At 37.9% G+C, this 27,756-nt stretch overlaps 2 protein-coding genes across 2 annotated transcripts; both read right to left on the reverse strand.

Moving 5' to 3' along the window:
* Positions 1-5,065: 5,065 nt before the first annotated feature.
* On the reverse strand, positions 5,066-14,059 carry LOC112570908. Its single transcript, XM_025249623.1, has 14 exons — positions 13,748-14,059; positions 13,323-13,352; positions 11,878-11,901; positions 10,532-10,692; positions 10,028-10,165; positions 9,393-9,415; positions 9,062-9,093; positions 8,397-8,454; positions 7,976-8,069; positions 7,426-7,537; positions 7,158-7,206; positions 6,740-6,810; positions 6,362-6,482; positions 5,066-5,795 (listed from the first exon to the last, which is right to left on the reverse strand). The coding sequence occupies exons 1-14, from the start codon at positions 13,864-13,866 to the stop codon at positions 5,592-5,594; spliced, it is 1,236 nt and encodes a 411-aa protein (XP_025105408.1). The 5' UTR covers positions 13,867-14,059; the 3' UTR covers positions 5,066-5,591.
* A 4,280-nt stretch (positions 14,060-18,339) lies between these two features.
* LOC112570642 lies at positions 18,340-25,394 on the reverse strand. The gene is made up of 12 exons (XM_025249183.1): positions 24,972-25,394; positions 24,260-24,527; positions 23,909-24,072; positions 23,067-23,204; positions 22,278-22,332; positions 21,870-21,927; positions 21,521-21,617; positions 21,067-21,178; positions 20,348-20,390; positions 20,093-20,163; positions 19,413-19,521; positions 18,340-18,962 (listed from the first exon to the last, which is right to left on the reverse strand). The coding sequence occupies exons 2-12, from the start codon at positions 24,478-24,480 to the stop codon at positions 18,747-18,749; spliced, it is 1,284 nt and encodes a 427-aa protein (XP_025104968.1). The 5' UTR covers positions 24,481-24,527; positions 24,972-25,394; the 3' UTR covers positions 18,340-18,746.
* Positions 25,395-27,756: the final 2,362 nt, after the last annotated feature.

Consider the following 27,756-nt stretch of genomic DNA (forward strand, 5'->3'; position numbering starts at 1 on the left):
ATACAGTATTGGGTAAAACTGAGTAAAACTGAGTTAACTATATTAGTCCGGCCCTCTAAAACCACCCCAATTTCGCATGCGGCCCCTTTGGGAAAATTAATTGCCCACCCCTGCTCTATACTGTTTAGGTGTCATATACTGTTGGAGGATTTAGCTGCTGTTTAATTTGAACTTTTTAATTGTCGTCTAAAGATGATCGTATTGACAAAGCGAACTATAATATTTTTAACTCAGAAAGCTTGCATATGCATGTGCTTGTGAATATATAATAATTATACAAAATAATTATGCCAACGCATGCGCTGTTAAGACCGAGCGAGGGCCGCTGTATATGGGCGTTCTCGATCGTGTGATTGTTGAATGTAAACGCATTTGTTGAGACACTTTACATAGGTTTTATTTTTACATACACACAGACAGGTCACAATGACATTCTGCAGCTACAGCTATACTGTGCAGTGTGAAAAATGCTCGCGTTTCAAGACAACCAGATTTTTTTAGATACGATATCTTTGCCTTTCTGTAGTTGAGGCACACTCTGAAAGTTGTTACCATTCGTTATCTGTGCATGTCCTACTGAACTTTAACGTTACCCTGAACTTTCAAGACTGTGGCTCGACCTCTCTGTTTATTTATTACTCATATGCATATCTAGGTGGTGCCGTACTAAGCCGATGGACTGAAGACTGTAACATTAACAGCTTTCAGATAAGGAAGGAACACAGCTGAACAGATCTTCATTTGTCGCATTCTCAGAGAAAAACATCTACAAGCCCAACGAGATCTTTTCCACAGATATCGAGCTTGCTTACACATCTCAGCTTATTCAGGTGGTCGTAAACGCTTGCATTATGAAAGTTCAATGTGTTTCTGCAATCTCTCGTGTCGTGTCACGTGGGTTTGACTCGACCAATGCCTTTATTATGACGTCATCAACTTCGATGAGCCTCAATGATCGAGGAACTTGATCACGAACCATATCCTTGGCCCTGACGTTCTTGTAGAGCACTGTGGTCATAAACGCTATGCAGGATTTCACGAACTTGACGCACGTTCTTCCCTTTATTGAAGTGAATCGGTAAATTATGGCGAAAATGCACTGATTGATCTTTTATATTTAACTTGTAAAATCTCCAAAACTCAGCCAGATCCCTCAGTTTTTGTTTTAGAATGAAGCTAGAACTGTCAGGCGAATGACGCTAGTACTTCCAAAAATGAACTAGCGCATCTATTGCTAAGTGAGCCACGACTTTTCAGACAATATAATAATTTACTGATCTTTGTCTGATTTTCTAGTATTTTGAGTTATGGGATCTGATATGTCAAATCTATTTTCTGTCACAAAATCTGTGTAGGCTGTCACAAAATCAGACACCGCACTCATACAAATCATGTATCTTGGTTTTCTGATTTGCCATGTGGCGTCCATGAAGTGGACTAAAAAGAAGTAATTACAGATATGTGATTTTATTTAGGTTACAAATGAAACAACTTGGATATATATTTGACATCAGGTAAGAGTTTATTATTGTTCATTTGAGTTTTTTGGCTGCGTTTTATATATTCTGTGGGTTCCTACTATATCTATCACAGTTACATATATTAGCCTTGTTTAAATATTATATTTGAATATATATATATAAGATCCTAAAAATACCCTGAACTTTTTCAGTACATCATGCTTATGCCCATCCACAGACAAAGGCACACACATGAAAATTCACACATCATTAACAGGTCCCCAAAGTTTCACCAGCATAATCTGACACAATGTTCTGTAATTTATCATCCTTTGATACCACTCCACTAAAAAATGAAAGTTAATCTAAAGGTTTTATGCATGCATGTACATACATTGCCAGAGATGAGGAAAAAGAACGAGCAAGAAGATGTGGAAGAGCATGTGCAAGATTGTGACAGATGCTCTCCACCTGGGGAATGACCTGTTTTGTCTCCTGGGGTCAGGCATACAGTCGTGGGCCAGAACGTTCCCGTTGAGATATACAGTAGTTTCTTTGCTGAAGGGATAACCTTTCTGCACTTCTCCGTAGCTCGTGTCAGGACCAGCTGTAGCTGAATGTCCATTTGCAGTCTGTGAAGCAGGGTCTGTGATAAAAAGGGAGGGTTAGAGAGCAAGCGAGGAAGATGGATAGTGTGTATGTGTTTATATATTTATATAAGATAATCCTGATTATTCATTCTTTTGTTCTGACTCTTTCATCATCAAGTCAGATTCCACGTGCAGTGTCACTTGGCCAATAAATATCTTATTCCTAAAGTTATTGCAGCCGGGTTGGTGGTGGTTATTGGCCATGTAGTCACAAAAGTAGATATTGTCCCATGAATTTTGGAGAGATTGATTTTTTAATGTTAAGAAACTGTTTTAATAATTTTTTATAGATGTAAAATTGACACTATCATTTGCTAAAGATAAAGCAAACTCTCAGCTGTCATGTCTAGTTTGTTAACAAATGTCCTATGCGATGAGATCTAGAATAAGATCTAAGCTCGTTGATTTTCAGATTCCCGACACCAAAGTGTTTTTACTTTTTTGAGATACACTTGTCAAAATTTCTTTATCAGATTTCGATTTCCTTTACATGATTTACATCAGGGGTGGGGAAAGTCCGGCCCGCCAGGGTACTCGGAAATTAGTAAATCTCAAAGTTTTTACAGCAACATAACTTTAAAAAAGTAAATTTTAGAGCAAGCAATGATCATTACGGGATAGAAAAAATACAAATACATGCCGGGACAAACAAGCATGCTGGTTGCTGCTAGTGACTGGTATGTTTGTCTTGAGGTGACTCAGTACAAGTCTGGGAAAGTATCTTTTACAAATATGATAGACTGAAGCAAAATTGCTGCGATCCCGTCATTACAAGACGAGATGCTGAGATCACGTGACGTCCTACAAATGGCGACTACAATGAAAAGAAGAATTGAAGCAGAGTGTCGATCTTTCCACGATAAATGGATTAAGTTATTTGTTTGTGTTCAAGTCAAAGACATACCTGTGTGGCTAGTTTGTGGCGGGGTATTATCGGTGATGTAAAAAGGTCAGTCTGGAGAGTCATTATAACTGAAAACGGGCTACACTCAGTAAATTAGGAGACAAATGCGTCTGGATAAAACTAATACTATTTCGCGGGGTTTGTAATTACAACAAGCTGCTTTCATTAAGCCTCGTTGGGACAGATTAATATTTATATTTACTGTGTTGTGCTGGTTAAGACATCTCAATGCAAGAATAGTGTGGTTGCTGATGTGAAAAATCATTCAACTGCAAAATCTACCCGTTGTTTATCGAACTATTATTAATTTTACATCCGTACATTAATGTCACAGCCAAACACAGGAACTATTAAAAGTGTATACCTCTTAGATTTTTTTTACATGTTACAAAAATACCCAAAGAAAAATAATCTACATATCTGTAAACTAAGGTTGTTATTGCTGGAAATGTTATAAAGCATGTTTGCTACTATATTTTGACTAAAGAACATAAATGTTTGCTTTCAAAGAATAGCTTCACGAACACCTGGAGTTATTTCGTTTAATATGGTAGTTTAAATTCAGAGTTGAGAATATAGCAAGTATAACAATATGTTATTAGTAACGTGTGACAGTAAATAATGAATACTAACAGCGTTTCTGCGGGGCGAAAGTCTCTCTCTCTCTCCTTCTGTTATTTACACCAACAACCATATAAACAACTATGTCATATGAACGTGCAAATAATTCCTAATGTTACATGTTCTCACTTGTGGCTTTTGTGACAGTGAATTAGTAAACCGAGAAACAAACTGTAACGGTCACCAGCACCTTCATTTTCCGACTTATTATTCAGCACGTAGTGAACCCAGCTGATGAAACAAAACAAACCGATGAAACCGAAACATGACAGGCTTATTAATGCATGAAAGAGTCTTGCACGATTTGCCTGTGTCTGACTCTTCCACCCTGAGCTATGAGCTGGCGGAGAGAGCTTTTGTCGGTCATCAACATCAACATCAACATCTTTCTTCCCGAGTCAGAAGCAGTAGACAGAAGGGGTGGAGCGTTTTGAGAAAAAAAGTCGCTTTCACTCATTTTAATCAAAGATGCACAGTAGCTTATCCATGATCAGCATATTTATTGATCAGCACAACTATAAACCTAATTTAATAAGTATATGGGCTTTTAATAAATAGATAGCTTAAAACAACAATGATTATTTCAGTGTGTTCTGCACAATATATTTTATGCATAGATAATATTCGGACCGGCTCCTCCTAATGCTAGGAAAATTCTGTTTTCCTTTTTTCGATTATGTTTGGTGTGGGTGGGAATGGTGGTGATGTAAGAGGACCGTTCGTCAAAACTCTAACGAAATGTATTACTCATTTATTGCTCTCTCCTCCCTCTCTCTCTCTCTAGATAAATATATGGGATCTGGAAATCATATAGTTAAATTTAAAGGCAATAGGAAAAGACAAATCAACCTCAGATTTGGCGGCAAGGGTGTTCTTACAGTGATGACAACAGTTTAACCAGTGCTCCTAAAAAGACTGCATAATCAAAGAAATCCTCATTTGTATTTTATTTTCATTTTCGTACAGTTCGAGACAAAAGAGAACGAGATGCCATCAAATACTTGATACGTACAAACAAACAAACAAACAAACAAACAAACAAACAAACAAACAAACAAACAAACAAACAAACAAACAAACAAACAAACCACATACAGAAGCCTTCTTTCCTTTTTCCATCATCATCATCATCCTCCTCCTCCTCATCATCAATCATCCATCAATCATCATCCTCATCAATCATTATCAATCCTCATCTTCATTTTTGGATGCCAACGAATTTCATTATTAACAGCCTTCCGTACTTTGTTATGCAGATGCAGAGGATCATGAAGAATTTGTTATTCACTATTAATTTTCTGTCAAATGGTGGCAGAGTATGCCACGTAGACTGCGTTAGTTTGATTAGTTTGGCAAGAGCGAGAATGTCTGATGGCTGCATAGTAGGACTCACGCTTGTCATATGCATAAATGCGCTGGCCTCCTCTAACTAAATATTTCAAATAAACTTTATTATCGAACGTTAACTTCCACATACGCACGCACTCAAAAAGAAATGGAAGAAACCAATGCAATGAGCGATAACAAAAAATTGATTTCAAAATCAAATTATAACATATAACAACGATACAGGTGAAGCCGATGGATGAGAAGAACTACGTTTGAAAAATTATAATTATTGAATTGAGATAAAACAATTATAACCCGACCCTCAGAGATCAAAGAGGCCATCAAAAGCAATACACATTAAACGTATGCTTTGACTAATAGTCTGATTAAAAGCAACTTAATTTTGGAGTAATTTTCTAGGGTGATTTTAATAAGAAATTCTAAATGACAAAATAACTATATTTTCTTTGCTCAGAGTAATTAAAAAAGGCTTTTTCTGTCTATTTAGGCAGTTAAACAATTTTAAGATCAGGTGTTCCCTATTCTATACTTCATGCACCTTTTTTGAAATAATCAGCGTTTCAAGAGTCAGAATCTGGCAATACAACAAGTAACCCAAGACATCCCCTAAGCACCCGTGAAGGTGACTTTACGGTTTTGGTCAATGGATCCTTTAAAGAGTGGATTATCCAGAGCTGTTAATGTTGCGGTGAAACCGTTTCCATCTTCTGTGACGTTCACAGTGTAGGAGGCAAAACAGTCTGAAATAAAAGGCGGTACTTTGTACAGGCGTTGGTCGTCTGGGAACATGTTGTTCAGTTTCTTGAAAGTCTGTAAAAAGAAAAAAAAAACAGCATTAAGGTATCAGTACAAAATTTAATAATATTCACCACCACCAGCCCCACCACTAAATTATCGCAGGAAACAAATCACAACGTTTACAAAGTTTTCAACGTTTTCATCTATAATGCACAACGTTTAATCATTATTGCGTACACCCGTACCTAGCCACCCAGTCCCTTGCCAAACTTTGTAGTAGAACGGATTGCAAAGTTATCCCTAATTATGGATCACACACCTTTGTTATGTCACCACCATCGCCTTGTACCTAGCTTTGTCAACCAATATGACAATATATAACAAACAAACAAAAAATTCAAGAAGAAAGACGTGAAATGTTGCTTACACAAAGGCTTATCCTATTACCTTACAAATGGAAATAAAAGTACAGGAATTGAGGTGGTGTGTTGGAGGAGGAGAGATTTACAGATCTTGAGATACAATAGACAGGTGAGAAAATGAGATTCTGTAGTTTAATAATCATGATCACATTATACCACACTAGAGGAATCACACTAACAGATGTAATCATTGCTTTGCAGGACGAGGCTACATACCCAGACATCTTCAAACAGTTGGAAGAGGCCCTGGTACATGGACCAGTTTCTGAAAGTTACCTCGCGATCCGAGAAGTCAGCGCTTCCTGCGGGCTTAGAGGAGAAATACAGAAGGCCCCACCTGCATGAAAAGCATATAGAAAAAAATACATACAGCTTCTGTTTTAATAATCAAACATTATAATTGCTGAAACCAATTAATTAAAAACTTAAATTAAATGCAAATGATTTTTTGTGTGTGCTGATCTTTGAAGCTGACCAACCAACAATGCGCCAGAACAGAGAGACAAGTGAATAACTTTATTCTCGTTTAATTGTATAAATCTTTTATCGTTTTTTTCTCTTACTTTTTCTAACAAAGTGTTTTTTTTTATATACCTGTTAGGTAGGTGAAGATTGGTCGCGCCTGTAGGATTCCAAGACCACCAAGATGTTTCTGAGCCTGGTACCTGCACATGCAGAGGTTTACAAGCAGTTATGCATGACCTGGAGCTACTGTCAATATTTCTTAATATTTCTAAGTGAAAATGAGTTAGAAAATGAGAGACCATAATTATTACAAGCATTTAACAAAAAAGATATTTTAATATATGCGTGCAGCTAAATATCCTAACAAACCCCATCATCTAATTAGAAATGTGCAGCATAAAAAGACAATATATAACTTTAGCCCTCTGTATTTTCGTGAAAGTCTTTATGAAAGTGAGATGAAGTTGTCTCCATTAAAAGGAGATGATTAATTGGAAGAAACAGAGAAGGTTTTTCTGGAATAACAAAGGATATGAATCTGACCAACCACTTCATACTGCCCAGTAGTTGTATTCTCCCTTGTCTGATATTCTGGCCTGCGAAAATAAAGGCACTTCATTGAAATGTATGTTTTCGCAGTATTATCTACAGATGGCAATACGAGACACAATTCTACCGACTTCACTAAAAGCTTTTATAACATTTTTTGTTAAGAGCATTTAGTGAAATGTTGCTCGATTATCATTCTGTTTTAATTAATATTGGCATCAGCAAGCAGGCAGACAAAACAGACTAAAAGGAGACAAGTCCTTCACCTTGCGAAAATGGCGAACCAGTATTCTCCATCTTTAGGCGATGTGTTACTTCTGGTAGTATTTTCTACAAGCCTGGAGATAGGAAACGCCATTTCCATTGACCAGTATGTAGCTGTGAGAAATGAAGATATTAAAGTTGTGTTAGTAGTGAATATGTACCAATCTCCCTCACACCCTCTAAACATTTTTTGGTGCTGTAAATATACAGGTCATTACCCCAGTTGCATAGGAATCATCGTGAGGCATCAGTTTCAGGTCTGAATAAAGATTTAGAGTATTTCTCTCTAACGTGTGAATTACTCAGACTTTAATCGACATTCCCGATTATCAAGTTCTTTAACTGCTCAGAAAAAATAGTAATGCCAGATATGAAAAGAAAGTTTACAGCCCTAGATGCACATTTCAAGTGCGTTAACCATTAGGAAATAGTTTTAAAACATTTAAAGGGAACAACAACAACAACAACAACAACAACAACAACAACAACAACAACAACAACAACAACAACAACAAGATAATTTTTTTTCCAGGAAGATGAAAGAAGTCATACATGGATTGCTGATGTTGTTCACTCCCCCGTCTGTGAACACCCCTTTCTCTGCTATGCCCTCCCAGTCCATCCAGTCTCCTCCGTCGATGTATGCCTGTGTACAATCAGACAAGATACTCAGAACATTAAACATATATGTGAACAAGCCTGTCTTTAAACTTAAAGCATATATATATATTGCATCACACATTAAAGTTGTACATGTTACTAGTTACTTATAAGTAAATTACTGTGTCCGCCTCTCGCACCCAATGAACAGCTCTTCCTCCCACCCCACCACAATTACTCCCATAGTCGCTACTGCTTCATTCCAACAATCCCCGGATGTCATTTAAATAAAATGAGCGAAAAGAACAAAAGAAAGCATTTAATAACACTCTATGTTGTTTTAAAGAGGATGTCGAGAGTTAAAGGGACCAACCCTGGAGAGCTGCAGATCCCATGTTGTTTCCAAAGCGTTGATTTCAATTTCTTTGTACCTTGAACAGCATCGGTAGTACAGATAGAGGTTTGTAAACTGCTGGGAAAAATGTCTGCATGCTTACCAAAATAAATTACGCTAGGAGGATAGAAATAGGAATAGGAAAAAGAAGTGATTGAAGGAGTAAAAGCTTGTATATGCTGAACAGTATAGAATGAACAACAATCACTACATCAAAATATAATGTATATGATATGCATAATAAATTCATCAATTTTATATGCTTATAACATTGAATTGCAGATGTATTATTATTATTATTTTATATATATATATATACTTTATATATTTTATATATATATATATATACTATTTTTAGGTTAAGCAAAAAGTTTGAGCAACAGTTATCAACCTTTCAACCAATGCTTGTTGTTACTGCCGCGCTTTCACATCAAAGGTAAACACTTCTTCAACTTAGTGAAAAAGATATTTGTACCATATGACAATCAAATTGTGCATCATAGAATAAAGGGTAAGTAGTAGGGACGTATACATAGCGATGTGTGTAGTAGATGTCAGATTATTAAAGCAAATGTTATAGAATCATTTAAAACCGTTTATTCTCAGACCTTTTATGCTTTTTTTTAAAAATGCTCTGGACTTACCAAGACATACTGTTGTCAACATCAAAGAAAACCTGCGAAGGGGAAGCAACACGATAAAAAAAGCACTTAAGCCAATGGTCAAAATATTTATTAGATAAACGTTTTACGAAAAACGATCTTCTGTGGTAATAATGTATTAACTACATGACAGTATAAAAGTATTAACATACATAAAAGTATTAACTACATGAATTTAAGATATCAGCTCTTACACGATTAGTTACATATGCTATAAAACATACTATAGTAATGATGTACGTTTATACTTTTAACTACGAAACGACCAGCTGCTGGATTTGATTTTAATGAAAAATAAATTTGCAGATCTCACCTCAAATGCATTCTCTTGATAAACTGAAAAGAAAAACGACTTTCACCTTTAAAAATACCATCGTTAAAAATTATTTAATAATAAAAAATATTAAATATTAGAAATATTAAAAATCCACGAGTGTAGTATGTTTTTTTACAGTTCGTAAACAATATCCCGCACACACACACACATATATATATATAGACAGACATTTTCACCGACGACGATCAAGAGAACTGAGGTATAGGAAGTTAATTTTGCACACAGATGCAAACAGACATTATACAGGTGAACTTGCGTGCACGTGCAATGTCTTCGTGTTAGTCAGCCAATCATACTCGCCATCTCATGCTCACCAAAACAAAAAACAACAACAACAACAAAAAACAAACAACAAAAATTAAAAAGTAAAAAAAAAAAAACCCAAACAAACAAATAACCAACACATAACCAACAAACAAAATGAAACAACAAAAAGGTGTCGAGCAGCAGTCAGATGAAAGGAGCACAAAGAGGAGAAGAGGGAATAGGAATACAAGAATGGAAGAAAATATAGTCACAAAGGGAAGGATTGAAAGAAGAAAGAAATATAGAAGTATGGAAGGAAAGAAAGGAAAAAACAGGAAGAGGGATAAAAGGATAAAAACGCCTACTGCGTGTGTCCTTCTGTCTGTAAGTAGCCCACACGTGCTCCTCCTGCATGCGCGCGCCCACGTAGATCGTGGTGTCGTCCCAGATCACCTTCACGTGAGTCGCCTCACGAGGGGCAGGGAAGTTGACTCCGCGGATGTCTGTGGCAGATGTCAAAACCAAAGTGATGATTTCTTCTTTTTCTTTTGTTTTTATTTTAATAAAGAAATGTTTGCCAGGCGGCTAACACCTCACTCCCGTACAACATTAAGGTCACGGATTAACCGTTACTTTTTAACCTTTCATTTTTTAAAAAGTTTCTTCGGTAAGCTGTGGTCCACTTGATTTCATTCTGAAGCTATTGTTACATAATGTCGCATCTACATCTGCTTGCATTCCTGTACTCAGAGTTTGACTTGGCTTCTTCTAGGGGGACAATGACTCGAGTGTTGTTTTTGTTATAACAGACCAGAAAAAAAGGCTGAAACTCGTTGATTACTTGAACACCAGTGTCAAGAGACACCCACCAACAAAGTTCTCGGTCCAAGGGACGCTCTGCCAGGCGGGATCATCCAGACGGCCATCGATAGTGATGTTCCCTGACTTCCGGTGCGTGACGTAATATCGAGGAAGGGCAGGTCTGCAGGTTTCGGCTAGCCGGACGTTTGCCTCGCATTGGTCCCTGTAACTGTGGACAGATACCCCAGTTTGAAAATCTCTGGCTCTAAAAGTCTTTGACAAAGGAGAATTATGAACTAATGAACATCTTTAAATTAAAAAAAAGAACTGAACTGTGGGAAGAAAAAAGGTCTTGAGAGGTTAATATTTTCATCAGGATCAATGTGTGGTTGTAGAATAGAGGCAGATGATATCGACGGCTAAAAGGATAAAGAAAATAAACGAAAAAGGTAGTTTTGAGAAATATACAATAATGTAATCATTTGTTTCATAATAAAGCTTAACTAAACTTAACATTATTATTGTCATTGCCATAAATTTGTAGTATGACACTCAAACAAACACACGCACAAGTCAGCACACTATCCTCCATACTTTCTACATGGTCATACGCAGGCACCCAGGACTGCAAATTTCACCTACAAAATGAGTTTTTATCTTCTTAATTTAGCTAAAACAACACACCCACAAAGAAAAACAGAGAAGGAGAGAGAGAGAGAAGAAAAGGACTAAACGGTCATCAGAGTTTTCATACTCAGTTCAAAGGTAAATATACCAGCTGCTAAACGAATAACATGTTTTCATGTTACCTCAGCACAATACACAGATGGCAGACGATCGCCTCCAAGTGGTACGAACCTGAGCAGTTAACACAGTAAAGGTCCCGGGGTCTACATTTTTCACCGTTTCTCACATGTACATGAATTGCAAATACACTTGTTACCGACTTAATAGTATACACCAGCTGGGTCAAGGTCAGAATAAATCACAGTATCTCAGACCTTAAGCAAGAAAAACAAAACACACAAAAAACACACTCAGCAGGGGAAGAACAAAATTTAAAAAAAAACTAGGCCTAGGTTTGTGTGTTATCTGTCAAGGAAGATTTAGCAAACAAGCGTTGCATCGGTTGTCTGATTCTTTATAAAAGGTTTAAACGAAAACATGATACTTCAAAAAAGTCCTTGGATGGATATAGGCTGTGTACAGTTCAGCTAAATATAGAAACAGTACAGAAATAGTCATAGGTACTTGCATTTCATCACACGAACCGACTAATAACTTCCAGTAATTGACATATTCTAATGTCGAAAGAGTATTGTACTAACCTGTGACCTCTCTAAGCTATGTGTATTCTTGTTTCCCCTCACCCCACTCTTTATACAGATACAACACACTGGCATGTTTTTCTTACCTTTGAATGTTCTCGGATCTCGCACTGAAAAGATAAAGAAATTATTATTATATGTCCCAATTTATTCATCCTGTTTACGACAGTGGAAGAATTAAAACTTCCTCGTCTCCTAATGTAGCTCTCTCTATATATATATACACCAACCTGGTGATCATAATATTTTGTGTGCTTAAATAAATAAGGCAAGAGAAGATAGCCAGAGTTTCTTCCCTGACTGACATGTTTATGTCTTAACTGATGTAGACAGAAGACAATTACAAGAGAAACTAAGGAAATACTGCAAGGCTAATCGGTGAGTAATGTGTTTTTTTATTGTATAAGAGTAACATTTGAATCTTGATATTGTTCTCAATCCACAAAACATTTGGGAGCCCTAAAACAGTGTGTGTGTGAGCGCTCGTACATATTTTATTTCTCGCACCGACATATTTCCAAAAGTTTAACTACATCTATTTATTTTTTTTAGAATTTAGTATAGTTATATTTGCTGTAAATGCTAGAAAATGTCAAAGTGTATGGAAGCACAAAAAGAGAGACTTTTCACACATTAATGTTAAAAGCAGATAAAAATCAAAGCTTCATCTAAGGCTGCAGTCACTCTCTCATCACACGCAAAACACATAGTGTACCATGCAGTAAATGTTGAAGTAAGCGGTTTGCTTTATTATATTTGAAATAATATAAAGGCATTTGCTGTATGATATTTTAGATACACGAAGTGTGCTGTTAATAAACAATGAGTCAGTCATCCAGGACAATATGTGAAGGCAAACAAAAGCTTGTTATTTTTTTAATCTAAAAACTATTTTTATATGTGTTTTTTAATATGCATCCATGTTAGTGCGTATATGTTCTCTATGCGTGTATGTTTAACGGCACAGTGGGTAAAAATATAAATATGTACATACACATGCAAATATAAACATATATAGATAGGGCTGATAGATTTGTGTAAACAAAACCATATAATAAGAGTTGAGAGAGTGTGCAGTAAATTAGCAAGAGGCAGAACTCACAACTGTAACTGAAAGATTTAAAGTTCTTCCCTAGACAACCGCCATTTGATATAACAATATTGCAAGCTTTAAATTTACAAGCGTGACAGCAAAGCCCTGCCCTTTACTGCTAGTTCACAAAATATTTACACACAGATACATGGTCACTCGCGCGCTTACACACAATCACACACATCACGCACACAAACACACACTCACACATAAACACACACTCGCACCCCACACACACTTTCACATCCCCTACACAAACAGTATTTCTCTCTCACAGTTCACACACTACACACATTCTCACCCTCTCTCTCTCACACACCAGTCATACACTTGCACACACTACACAATTTTGTTTCTCCCTCTCTCTCACGCACACACAGATCCCACTGACTTCCTGATACACCCTCTAACTCAACAACAATGTCACGTATTACCCACTTGGTGACGATCGTGGCAGGTGTACTTGCGCTGCAACAAACATTAAAATCACATCTGAACCCGATGCACCACCTTATCAAGTACACACAGGTGAGAGTAAAAATACAAAGCAACTCGCCCACGAAAGGCCTTAGTGTTAGACTGCATCACTGCTAACACTGTATCCTGTTGAGCTTATTCATGTCCATAATACTTTAATCACATGAAGTCAGTTCATTGAATATCCATCCGAACTACTCAATTTTCTAGTCTGTGAAGTAAGTTACCAGCAAGTGTAGGGCTTGGCAGTCAATTATTTTCACAGGAAAAGTCCGACCGTTACAGGAAAAAAATACAGGATCAAGATTAAATTGCAGAAAAACATGGCGTGTCACTGTACCCTGACTTACACGAATCTTCATTAAACGATCATTCCGCAGCCTTACCTGCTTCCTTTATCCTTTTTATCTGGGATGACGAAATAGCCGATGGCGATACCGACGCCGACTCCGATGAGAAGTACGATGAAAACCGCCACAACGACACAGCGACCCGAGTACGTCATCTCACCTCACTTTCTATTTTTTTCGTCTTCTCACAGAAAAGCCGGATGAAAGTTTCTCTCGTCCAGTGTTGGAGGTTGCGTGTGTAGCTGGTGTGGTGGGCTGGGCGGCTGTGTGGCTGCACGCTGCCGTCACCAGACAAACGGTGTGCTGGGTCAACAGGCGGTGCTTGCTTGCTGCGACTCCCTCCCCATCCCCTCCCCTCCATTCTAAGGAGAACACTTTCACCTGCGGGTATGTGCTAACTAAACTCGGGCCGCTGGTCGTTTGCTATCTGTTTCCGGCTGTGACCTCGCACACATCCAGTTCAAGCTGGGGAACATTTCTCGGACGACGTTTGGTTAAAACAGGGGATGTGATGCTGCATACAGTCTGCACCTGGATGAACAGGTGTAAATGTGCTATTGATTTCCAGGTGTGTGGGTGTATGTGTGTGTGTGCATACCATGCTTAAAAGTGAACATGTACATGTGTTATGACCCTTGTAGATGCTAGTATCCGATTGCGTTTGTGCAAATTAAAATACCGCAGATATAGTTTTTAATTTATCACTGATTCTAAAAGGGATCTTCTTTCTCCCTCTCTCTCTCTCTGTGATACTATATTGTAATATCGAGCACTGGTGGAGCGTAATTTCCGCAATAATAAATAACTATCATTTTCATTGTCAACTTCTGTATTTTTCCAAACCCTAAAAAATGTGAAACTGATTTTATTCTCTGGTTTTTAGCAAACCAAATACCTATCTTATGCTATAATTCCCCCCTCACCCATACCTCATCATTTATTTCAAAATAATTATTTTTATATCAACAGTATCTTGAGGCTGATGACAATATTTTGTCAAACACTTGACTGAAACCTCGATACAATGCAGACCACATGAATCTCTAACATAGATTGAATTTTTGCTGCTGTGTTTATATGGAGCGGTCCCCACATTAAGCCCGCAAGGTTTGCTCACTGAGAGAAAAAAACATAAAGGAGTTATGTCGCTTCCATCCTCACAGTAAACGTACAAAATTGCTGAAATATTCATAAGTACCTCAAAATGTCTATCTTCGAGATAACAAGTGAAAGATGACATAGAAAAGTTATTCCAAAGTAAACAGTCAAAGAAATAATTTTATTTGTGAATGGAGATGTCTTTATTTATCTATCAAATGTTTATGAAAAGATGTCAAAGAGTTGGCGGAATTTTCATTTTAAAAATCATCTGCAATGTTCTTCTCAAGGTCGCTATCCAGAAAATGAGTGAAGCATGATGGTTTTCTTTCTCTAAAGAACAAGATAAACTTTAACACCAGTGGGTAAAGCTATCTATGACTTGACTCGATTAAAAAAAGTTAAGGTGTGGTAAGATGGAGACAACTCTCTCCTCCGGCCGTCTTTACCTCCCCTGATAAAATGAGACGCCATTGATGATGATGATGATGTAGTTTTGTAGCGCGCTAGTATCCACATCACAAAGATGCGCTCAGTGCGCGGTGATCCCAGCAGCCACCAAACTGTAGGTCAAATGAAAACTTCAAAAAAGTTTAAACAAGTGAGTCTTCAGATTTTTCTTGAAAGATCCAATACTATCAGACTCCTTGTCGGAGGGGAAGCGAGTTCCACAAAAGCGGGGCTACATTGGAGAAGGATCTGAAACCCGCAGTCTTCTTATTAGCATTCCTGACTGAACACTCGGTCGTTCAAGTCTGAAGTGGCTGCTGAATCGAAGGTTCCGCTGGGGTTAGTAACAGCGAATGAGTTCTTGCAGATAGACAGGCGCAAGGTCGTGAAGACAGCCATAGGTTAAGGTTAACAATTTGTGCTCAATTCGCTTCTCCACATTGCTGAAGATCAGCTGCAATAACCATTGGTTAGCTTCCGGTAGTATCAATAGTGCAGCTTGGTCCCTCTGAACGCAAGTGGCTCAGCGTGTCTAACACACACCATGTGCCATGCGCGAGCACAACCTACCTATTCTGCAACATTTTCCTTCACCGATGTCAGATCACGTTGTCTGTTGGACATGTGGAGGAAAGGGAAGGGTAGTGTATGTTGTTTTAGCAATCTTGAACCAACAAACAACTACTCCACAATCAACCGCAGATAAGCTACCCAATATGGAACCTACCCCAAAATCGTAATATCATCACTGTTGGATTAAGATTGCATTGTACCCCTTTAGGGCCATAATTTTTAGTCTGTCCTACGTGACTGAGCTACATGGTTGACTGACTGCGTGAATAATTAATTCAATTTATTTATAATAATCATCATCATCATAATAATCATAATAATAATCATAGTAATTCCAGCATAAACGTTGAGTCTAAATGTACTTGTTTTTACATAATGTCTGGATTATTTCAATAAATTGTCATGTAATGTCTCGATATAAATAACACAGAAATCTCTACCTTTCAGTAGCGCTGAGCGATTGACTGACAATGCTCGAATCACCAGATGCAATGAGCTGGCACCACAAACTCCGACAGTCCCAACCTGAACCCGACTGAAAGTTGCCATTGTGCTCTCGCTCGCTTGTAGCTATGGAGAAGCAGATGACAAAATAAACCAACGTCCACACAGTGGCCCGCCATGACTTCAGCCCTAGAGTATAAATTGCTGAATGTCGCGTAAACAAAGTTTGAGGTATTTCTTTAAAAACAAAACAAAACCCCAGGAAGAATCAAAGATTGTCAAGAGCAATAGGACTAAATTATGTGGACTATTAACTGCCAGAGCTGAGAATCTTGACATATGGCCTTCTAGGTTCTTTGTGGGTGTGTAAAGGAGATGTTTTTACCCCGATATCTCTTGTTCTTGAACTCTACATGCTGGTAGCTAAGAAAAGATAAAATTGGATTTAAATTACAGAGTCTGTCACGCTGACAAGATAATGTGATCTTGAGAGAAGAACAGTCAAAGAAAGAGGGCGCTCCATGTTTACTGACATGCCGACTCCACTATCAGTCTTTCAGAAAGGATGTTGATCATCCACCATAGATGGTAGTGGTGGGTGTCCCAAACACTCACAGACGGACTTGCGTATCCGGGTATCGTCTAGGGGTTAGTTTACTCTGCCCAATCTCCCCTCCTTCATTTTACACATCTAGGTTTCCTTTTTCCCCATTTATCTATAGCTGTTATCAGTGTTTACACACAGGTTGGAGGCTAGGTGGGTTTCTAGCTGTTTGACATTACTGTGGCCAGACAGTCAGACCATGGCCCATGACTAATTTTGTTGATAGAGGTTGAACATTTAGTGTGATTGTTTTTCAGTATGATGTCTCTTAGTGCGAGGTCATTTAAACAGGTCAAATCCTTAAAAGGAAAAAAAATTACTCCTCTTGTCCCTTCGAAAGCAAGAATATTTATTGACATATTATATGTCGCTATTATTTTATCTTGCAACATATCAGCCTGGTAGGCTAAAATCTTTCAGGTTATTGTACCAAAATGTAAGTGAGAATTCGGTATACTTCAATGTATAATTATTAATTAACTGTCGCTTACATGTATACCACTGCCACTGTCCTGCTGCTCTTCGTTGTTATTTGAGAAATTAATACAAATAATAATTACATAAAAATGTAATCAGTCTCAGTCAGTCACGTCGGGTTGTGGGGTTTTCTAGGCTGACTGATATAAAAGAAATGTCCTTTGCGATAGGATGCTGTACATACCAAATAAACTAAAATGTCACCTTGTTGAGTTTGTGTCCGCGATCACCTTTTCCAATTATTCTGTCCCCACTCTCATCAACAAAGTGAATCCGTTAAAGTCCACGAGCTGTAACATGTGATACCGACTTCAGGCTTGTGCTCACATTGTAACATGAATTCTCCCACCCTGTATATTAGGGCCAACGTGTATCAGCACCTGATCTCCCAATTAAAGTGTTCCCAAGGCGGGTGTGGAGGGGTGAAGTTTGGTTTTACGGTAAACTAACAACTAAAGCTACATCACAGCAAAGCAACCGGTCCTGTAAACAGATGCTATATGCACAGAATCGTTTCCAGATCGTCAAAAGAGGTGAAAGTGGAAAGAAGAATAGTTCTTGCTCTCTTTTCTTAAGAGATTCTTTATACGTACATAGATACTCACAGGCTCTGACAAAAGGGATGCACTCAGAACCTACTCCTTAGTAATAGTCATAAACACATTAATAGTGATAAATCGACAAATAATTAACAGACTATCTTGCGTGTGCACGCATGTATAAGGATGTGTGTTTTGCGCGAGGTAAGTAGCTCTATGCTGAACCTGGCGCCATATAACAATCCTAATCAATCAATCAATCAATCAATCAATCAATCAATCAATCAATCAATCAATCAATCAAAGGACGAGAAAGTAGCCATGATTACGCAAATGATAAGTTAATGTAACAAAAATCATATATTTGTGTAAAGAGTGTAGAAGGAGAAGAAAGAATATTGTTCTATTCTTTCATTCAGTAACTGACCACAGACAGATCATTAAGGAATGTGTGTTCCCTTCAGGGAATACAGATTACTTTCTCAGGACTTATACACTGACAACATCTTTCTACTTTCTTCAACTCTTCAGAAAAATTGTTTTGATAGCAACAAGGAGGAATGTTGAACGGGAAGATGAACTAAGAGGGAGACCATCGCCAGCCTCTTCAACTTCTGAATAAAATAACACAACACATCGTAATTTAAAAATATATTCTTTTCGCTACAAATTAAAAAAATATAGGTTATTAAAAGACACTGGTTACGCAAAAATATAACCTGAACATAGCATACACGGTTTATCCATTCAAGCATTGCGGAGACAGATGAAAATCTTCCTTCATCTAATGCTTTCAAATGAAGAAGTCAAAGCGAAGTGTTTCTATCACATCACTGGAAAGTTGTTTGGGTTAAAACTGTTCCTTCTGATCTCCAAACCAGACATAGCGGTCAGTCCGAGTGTGACCATCTTGGAGAGATTTCTCCGCCGACTTTGCTGTGATCCGGAAGCCGCCCCAGTCGAGTTCGATGCCCAGGTCGCGTATACAACGTTGAGAAAAAATATAAGGCGGCAGTTGAAGCAATGTTTTGTTGTCAGTGTAGCGACCGTTGACAGCTTTGTAAGCCTGTAAGCCATGTGATACATAAGAAATGTAAGGATTGTACAAGCAGGAGAGTTTTTGTTTTAATTTTGCCTAGATAAGCATAAGACCTGTACGAGATTTTCTATGGTTGTAAAAGCAGACCATGACAAATGCCCAAGCGAATCGAAAATTTAATTTTGTTTGAAAATCTTTTCTCTTTCTCAGTGAGGTATGACCGTTTTTGTCTGAGTATTGACCACACCCAATGAAATGCAGAAGCATTTATCCTGAAAAATGCATCATCCTAAGCTGGCCACATCTTGTCTGTTTGCTCATCGCAAAATACATCTAAGATAGGGATTCTGATCTCCAGTTATCAGCTGGCATGGTTGCACCAAACATGAGACATTTAAATTAATTTTAGAAATTTAACTAACAATAAGGGTTTCGTGGTAAAAGAAGGCGCCCCTTCCCATGTTTTGCCGTACGCACCTTTTCAGCTCTGTATACTTCCAGAAGAGCGTTAGTAACGACCCACTTGTTATCTGGCTGAAACGATGTGCTGTTCACCGAAGCATTGCGAAACTGTATTAGACCCCACCTGAAAAAAATTAAGGTTGTTGTTTCTCTAGATGTAAGATTGTTTCTGTTTTTTCTATCTTTCCTTTTTATTAAAATTGTGTCACTTGTTCATACTTTTTACCTTGTAACTAGAATTATTTTGTAATACAACTTTACATGTAGTACATGAATACATTTTCCATGATTAAATTTCCCAATGGGATTAATAAAGTTGGTCATTGTCATTGACTAAGTACCACCTCTTTTCATATGTCATGGACAGGCAAGGAAAACAAGGTAATGCAAAGACACAGATAACAGTAAATTCAGAATATCAAAGAAACATTAGATAGTAAGATGAATGGAAAAAGTGAAGTGCGAGAAAGGAACGGGAAAAGCAGTAAGTTAGCTAGTAAATTGAAAATAATATTTAAGCTATATACATGGAAGAATAGGAAAATTGTGAGTTGAAAGAAAAAGGGAAGAATACACAATTTAAAGTTAACAAAAATTTATGAAAATTGATAAAAAGAATCTAAAAAGTGCACGAACATGTGTGTGCAGACACACAAACACACATAACACACACATTATAAACAAAAGTATCCCACCTATCAGGTAAATGAATGTTGGCAACTCCAGGTGACTGCCACACCCACCAATCTGCATCCAGGTCCAGCCGCTGGAACAGAGATACTAAAATATATCTCAAGCTTATGACACATACTTTAAGATGTACATAACAATTATTTTGACATACTTCAGACTGGCAGATGAAATATACAGAAGTTTTTTTCTTTAGGCATCCTTTACTTGTATATCAACCTCATACAAGTTGTTTTCCTGATGTATTAAGCGGAACCTACCTTGTGATATTGCCCCCCAACTATTTCTGTCTGCCACTCAGATCTGCAAGGTTAAACACATAAAACAAAAGTCAGGGGGATTTGCAAGGTGCTGCTAATTGCTAGCAGATAAACTGGAAACAGGCAAAAACTTAATTCAAGTCACAAGAGCCATTTGAAACAAATAAAATAACAAATATTAAAGAATGTAATTCCAGTGACAATTATCACTGTACATTCATGATAAATTTACTCAATAACAACTAAACAAAATATAATTTTCTTAATCTATAATATAAAAGAATTTTATAAAGGGGAGTAAATACTGTCGTGAAGATACATTACTTTGTTACTTCCCTTGTTTTTCCCCAGATCATGATAAAAATTTATCATCAAGTTTATTTGATAAATTAAGTACTTTTATAACACTATCACACAAGTAATTATTCTTTATTTCTTCTCGTTGGTGCACTATATGATATAAAACAAGTAACAAACATTAAAGTAGAAAAAATAACCGATATTTAAAAAGGTAAGGCTACATCTTAACATACTTTGCCATTTTGCCATGCTTAACCGGACGAATAAAGCAAATCATTTACTATAGATTAAAGGAGAATAATTATAATTCTACATTAAGGAAGTTAGCTGATGAACGTGCGTGAATGTGTTAAAAAAAAGAGTTTGATATGTTCAACCTAACACATCTGAGATAAAAATACGGTTCTGTAAAGACAGACCTGACAAAGTTTGTTCGCCATATTTCTTTGTCCTTGGGCATTTCATTCTCTCTCGTCACACCAGCAAATAATTGCTTGAATGGCAAAGACATTTCTACTGTCCAGTGCTGATCTGGAATGTAGAAAATAGAAGCAAAATGCCACTAAAAATATTTTAACAGCATTCGGTTAATAATAACAAATTATTAACTTCAAACGGTTTATAACAAAGTCATGGTGACACCACGATCAACAATAAAAAAAATAAAGTTTTAGATACCTATGAAATTTTAGTTTTACGCTTAATAATTAGACATAATAAGAGAGCAGTTTTATTAACGTTAAATCACAAAAATTCAAAACAATTAAAAAAATGTTCTTATCAAGCAGCAATAAGCTCTGAATTACTATAATAAATTCGGAGTGATATTATGACAAAAAGTGTGTTGTTCAAAGATTTGCAGATGACACATACTGCGGCGCCGAGGATCGTTGATGGGCCCATCAATCTGTATTGCTCTTAGCACGTCGCTCTCCCAGAAGCTGAGAGGCTCTCCATCGTCCATATAAGGCTGTAAATGGACGGTCTTATTGACAAACAGCTCGTGTGTACTTTAATGCCGGTATGCATTTAGGTTTAGAAATATAACATAACCACCAAGACAAGAAAATCGTAATTAGAAAAAGCTACATATGGGACAAAAAAATTATTGTTAGTGAATATAGTTTCTCTCTCTCTCTCTCTCTCTCTCTCACACACACACTGAATTAAACAGGTAGAGAAGAGAGAGAAAATGTGTATGGTGTGTGAGAGAGAGACTTACTCTTGTTAGCATGATGTCTGCCACAGTTCCCAAGGCGTTAATAGAAATCTCCTTGTATCTGAAACACGCCAGAACGAGGCAACAATATAGAACAACAGCAGGTGATGATAATGATGGAATGCAATTTAAAACGATAAAAAATAATGTTTCAGCTGATTCATTAACGCTGTTAGATCCTTCAGCAGGATAAACTAGTCGACCAAGTGAATTGATGAAAAAAATATGTTATTATAACTGTGCAAAAGTGTAGTAGCAATGTCTACAGCGCCGTCAAATGCGGTCCGTTTTTTTAGTTTGTTTCACAAATGATATATTTTTCATGTGATTGCCATAAATAAATATGTGGCTAACTTTTTTGGTGACAAAGTTCATCTTCAGAATGATAGTATTCTTAAACTCTCTACTTACTTGTGGTTACTTTGTTCAGTGTCAAAAAGAACTTGAAATGAGTTATCTTGATAAACTGCAAAATAGCCAAAACCAGAATGAGATTTCTAGTTCAAACACGAATACTCTTAAAGAAAGAAAATATAAGGTGGTTTAATTTTCTAAGGCTTGGTTTGTCTAATGTCCTGTTAAAGGATGAATAAAATGTTAACATTGGAAATATTAAGCTTTGTGTAGTGACTATTTTTTTCCTGCTTCTATTGAAAATGTAATATGAAACTTAATGGTCACATACAGCGTTAGAAAAATATGTAATAGACAGACAAATGACAACTGCTGATACATTCCTGAAGCAGAAGGGAAAACAGCCAGCGAAGTGCTGGCAAGAGTTGAACTAAGCCAGAACAAACAAGGGTGAAGAGAGAAATGTACAAAGAGCCTTGAGGACGAGGCCTTGCTGACACCCAGCGCCCTCCGGCGTACGCTTCAGTCCCAACATGTAAAACAAACCGCTTTTCGACAGGGACCGTGGCCATAGAGCAGAGATAAGCTACCTCAGAGATAAATGATTCAGCAGCACACAGTGGGTGGTAATCTGTGAGCGAATAGGCGTCGACCTCAAAGTTAAGCAGACGATATGAGTCTAGTTCTGAGTGAATATGTCCGCTTGCTACTTGTTAATATTGTGCAGTTACCACCCTAGTCCCCCCGAGATTGCTTTATGTGTTTGTACGTCAGGTGTGTGTGTATATATATGCATTTTATTTATGTATGTGTGCGTGTGGGAGCGCGCGCCTCAGACCGACTTACTGGTGGTGTCGTGTAGCGTGCGGTTGGCCCAGACGGCGAACTCCTGGATGTAGGCACCTACGTAGAGGTTGCTGTCGTCCCATCTCATCTTCACTCGAGTTTCGAAACGTGGCGCTGGAAAGTTCTCGCCTCGAACATCTGGAAAGATCCAGAAACCAGTTTCATTGCCTGTCACTGGCACAGCCAATGCTACAACCACCACTTCTACCTATACCTTTTGCTAACTGGGTATGCAGAATGACAAAACAAAAAGAAATGAGAAGGCGAAAACTTAAAGATGGAGGAAAAGGAGGAAGGTAAAAAAAAGTCACCGCCAGGCGTCAAAGAGTCAAAAGTAGAAAGAATGAAGGAGAAAGTTTACATATGGATGACCTACGTAATAAAAGAAATAGTTAAGGAGTCCTAGGCACACACACACGCACACACAAAATGCATTCATTCCTATAATACATCGTTATGCAGACGAAATTAATTCTTGAATACTTTTTTGAGAACATTGAATGTTTACAACGGTGTAGTACTACAGTTAGCGAAGGTCCAGAGCACTCATCTCCATCCCATCACCTCCTACTCTGGACATCGTTCTTGATATCATAATCAAATATTCAATGTATCACCTTTTAAGTTCCTCTACATTACCCAATAAAGTAGGTAAATGTTTTGTCCACCCTACCTTTCCTTACACACTGCCACCTACCAAGGTTGAGAAAAAGAGAAGTGACGTACTAAAGAAAGGCAGAAAAGAGACAAGACATAGCTATCAACCAGAAAGAAAGAAAAACAACATACCAAAAAACAGCAGAAAGAGAAATGAAATATGAAAAGCAGAAAAAGTGACGTACCAACGAAAGACTCTGTCCACCCAACATCCCGCCAGGCTTTCTCGTTGAGGTTTCCGTCGATAACGATGGTGTCTGTGTCAAGATGGTAGACGACGTAGTTCCTCGGCAACTCTACGTTGCACGTTGCGGCTCGGCAAGCGTTCATACGCGCTTTGGTCAAATAGCTATCACACGAAATAAACGTTAGCTTTTTTCCTATCGGCCAAAGCCGCAAGCACACAAACACACAGACACATGAAAGCACGGATAACACAAAATAAATAAAGGCAAATGCACGTGGACACAAAGAAGTGACCAAATAAACAGGTAGACGGGTCTATAGGGGTCTTGACACGACATGCATTAACTTACTTCTTTATGTCTGGGTTGTCCATAAGGTCACTACACTCTTTCAACGTCTCGTTTTCCGTGGTACTCCGTAAGAGCTTGACGGGAGTGAGCTCTCCATGGATGCCAGACCTTGCCTCCTGCCCCTCGGGTTTGCGAAGTAGGTAGCCTATGATGAGTCCGGCACCCAGGGCCAGGGCTGCTATGACCACAGTGATCACCAGGGCTGCTGGATTTGATTTCATCTCGGAGTAGGTTAGTTGTATTCTTCCTCTCAAATTTGTTGACAACACTGTTACAACAATATGTAAGGACCAGTTACTGCCATTGACATAATATATTTTGCTATAATTACCTGATAACATTTCTAATTTATGTTAAAGCTAACGTGATAGAATATGTGTATTGTCATTTTAACTCATTACTGTTCTGTTGATTATTAACTGTCAAAATGTCCTGTAATTCAATGTCGTGTTTTTTTAAAAAAATATTTTCGTTAAAGAGTTTGCGACCATTCTGTGATATTAGTGCTTATTTGTTGTTTAACAATTTTAAACTGCAGACCATTCAATCTAAGCTGCAGTGTAGGAAGGTATTTAGACTGACTAGACTACTCAGATGAAGCTGCTTAAATGTGGAAAATTTAAAACAAAGTAATATACAGAGAAAGATGTATATTGCAATTCACTTCAACGATTTTATTATCTTCTACTCTGACAGAATGAAGTGCAGTTACCTGTAAAACTTGAAGGACCAAATCTCAAGGCGTTCCACCAATCCAGTCAGGACAGACAGCTAAATATCATTCCAAGTTGTGCCTTCTGACTACAGGCAGATCACAGCTTGGTAACACCATCGTCACGAATGAAAACTAGAGGTTGGTCCGTATCATATCCATCCACTCGAATCTCAGTTCTTGTTTCTGCATCAATCCACAACTTGGTTTGTCATCCCACCAGAACAAGGTTGATGCTCCTGGCTATGTTGAAAACCTCTGGTACTGACACAAGTGCACAACAAAGGTAATTCTAAGTAAGCAGAACAAACAGAGGACACAGGGAAGCTCTGACCTCACCCTCGCAGGGCCGTAACGTCTCGACCAGGTACAGACTCGACCAACAACAGGTCCTCCAGTGCTCTTGCCTTTGAGTTCTGTATGTTTCTTCGCCATGTGTGGGTTTTTTAATATCAGGAAGTCACGTGATGTCACAAAAAGCAAGACCTGGGGGAAAGTGCATAGGGAACTCGCAAACAAGAGGGTATAGTTCTGAACTTGGTGTTTATTCCTTTAATTCTACTAATATTTATGCATCTAGAAAAACAAAACCCTTAGCTGTATCTTCTTCTTCTTGGACCTATTCGTAATGTACCTACATAAATGTGTCTGCGTCCATGTAATGCGTCTCTGTCATGAGCACGTTTGGCTGTTTGTGTATATATGTGTAAGTGCTGGTGTGTATGTGAGGGTGCGGATGTATATATATATTACAGAACCTGACATAGAAATTGACTGATTTCAAACAGACAATTCATAGAAAAATAACATATAAAATTATGTTATTGAGACTCAAAATTCCTGCTCGTGTCCACACACACACACACACACGTGGAAACATAATCACGCACACGCACATCCATGCGTCTGCACGCAAAAAACATGCGTTCGCTCAAGCATAGAAAAGACAATGTATTGTAGTTCCATTGAAAACATTTCATTAAAACATCTCACATTACACAGTCTGAGCTGTTCACCACATTCACTGTTTCCTCCAACCCGTTTACACTCCCCTCCCCATCACCCTCCTACACTCACCCTTCCTTCTTCACACTCACTTAGAGAAGTTAGACATATTTGAGACGACTTCTTAATCTTGTCTTTCATGTAGGCCCCAACTCTGGGTGTCAAACCAAGCCTGTCCATGTACTTTGCGTGAGTTTGGCCCTCGGGAGCGAATCAGCCTTCCACCTCCCCAACCTGCGGACATTGCTCTAATTCTTCTTAGGTTGCCCCCGGCCACGACTGCGAGAGGAAAAAGGGGGATTGATAAGATTTCACAGACGACATGTACAGGGGTGTACTTTCTTATTGTACTTCATGCTGATGACAGGGACTGAGTGTAAAAATCTCTTCCGCCAACAGCCAGGACAATACAGAGCTGCGGTCAAGAAGTTTAGCAGTGTGGCTGAGCTATGAGGGATGAACTTCAGGTTCTCACCAACGTTCTAAAGGTTAAAAAAAGGAAAGTAGACTTCCGCCAGGGAGGCTGATCTGTGACATTTCCTTCTTTACATACACGCAACAGCTCCTGTCGCATACTTCTCACTGCTTCCTTTCACAGCCGGGGCTTTATAAACTTTGAGATGGCAATAAGAATGGGGGAAGACTTTCTTTCTCTTTATTTTGCTGTCTTGTGTGTCGATCTTTTGTAAATATGATTGTATATGTGTATCTATACTACATGTCTTATGTCTGTGTACACATGCATATTTATGAAGCCTACTTTTGAACAAGACTTTTGAGACTGAAGTTAATATGGATGTAACAGTTAATGCATCAATGTTTATTTGTAGAAAAACCTTGTGAGACCTGGGATAAACCAAAGTGAAAGACCACACATTTGCAAGAACTTATTTTTGCGGACTGGTCAAACAGAACTTAAAACTAAAAAGAAGAAAAAAAAACCCACTACAAAATTAAACAAAATTATGGGGCTTTCTACACAATTTGTACACTGTAAACAATCTCATGTTTGCTAATTATGAAATTCGGATTCCTCAAAAACCACATCCACGCAGAGACATATTACATTTTTGCACTCTGGTGTGTGTCTGTGGAGTACAAGGGAAGTGAAGATAGACAAATAGATAGTGAGAGAGAGAGAGAGAAGAGGGGTAGTTAAATAATCTGCACACTCTTGAAATACAGTACTTGATTACACTGGCCATCAATAAGAGCAACACCTTTGTAATTGTACAAAGTCGACACGATCCCTAAAAACTTTAAGGACGTAAATCTCAATGAATGCCGATAGAAATACAGTAATGAACCTTTTTTTTAAACAGTAGATGAAAAACTGAACAAGACAGGGCAACTAGATTTTAAACTTACCTTGACATCACAGGAAATTGTCTAAACTGGCTGTGGACCGGCTCCGCATCTGTTCGAACGTAAGGAACCAAATTTTCGGTTCCTGACTTCCATCAGCATCTTTAAGTTTGATAATTCAGAAGAAGGTAGGATGCTTTGGTGGCAAAGGTCACAAATCCCCAACTAAGACATAGAAAAAAAAAGAATAAAATAATTATGATAAAGAACACCTGTCACGTGAAACATAAGATAAGATGACTCATTGAACTGATGATGATGATGATGATGATGATGATGATGTCATGATTATGATGATGTCTCTGTCATACAGAATTTTTTCTGGCTTAAACCATACATGCAATCTCTGTGATACAGTCTTAGTTGCGGACATAAACACATAAACATAAACACATAAACACCAACATAAACACCA

The sequence above is a fragment of the Pomacea canaliculata genome, linkage group LG8 (genome assembly GCF_003073045.1).
Source record: "Pomacea canaliculata isolate SZHN2017 linkage group LG8, ASM307304v1, whole genome shotgun sequence".
Lineage (NCBI taxonomy): Eukaryota > Metazoa > Mollusca > Gastropoda > Architaenioglossa > Ampullariidae > Pomacea > Pomacea canaliculata.

Bases quoted from the DNA above. Each gene is read 5' to 3' on its own strand.
- LOC112570908 (XM_025249623.1), bottom strand. From the start codon at position 13,866: ATGACGTACTCGGGTCGCTGTGTCGTTGTGGCGGTTTTCATCGTACTT. The intron at 11,902-13,322 runs GTGGGTAATACG...TTATCTTTTCAG, and splicing joins CCTGCCACGATCGTCACCAA to TGCGAGATCCGAGAACATTC. The intron at 8,455-9,061 runs GTAAGTCCAGAG...ATGCTGTTCAAG, and splicing joins GTTGACAACAGTATGTCTTG to GTACAAAGAAATTGAAATCA.
- LOC112570642 (XM_025249183.1), bottom strand. From the start codon at position 24,480: ATGAAATCAAATCCAGCAGCCCTGGTGATCACTGTGGTCATAGCAGCC. The intron at 21,618-21,869 runs GTAAGTCTCTCT...GTCCATTTACAG, and splicing joins CAGACATCATGCTAACAAGA to CCTTATATGGACGATGGAGA. The intron at 19,522-20,092 runs GTGGGATACTTT...AATTTTTTTCAG, and splicing joins AACATTCATTTACCTGATAG to GTGGGGTCTAATACAGTTTC.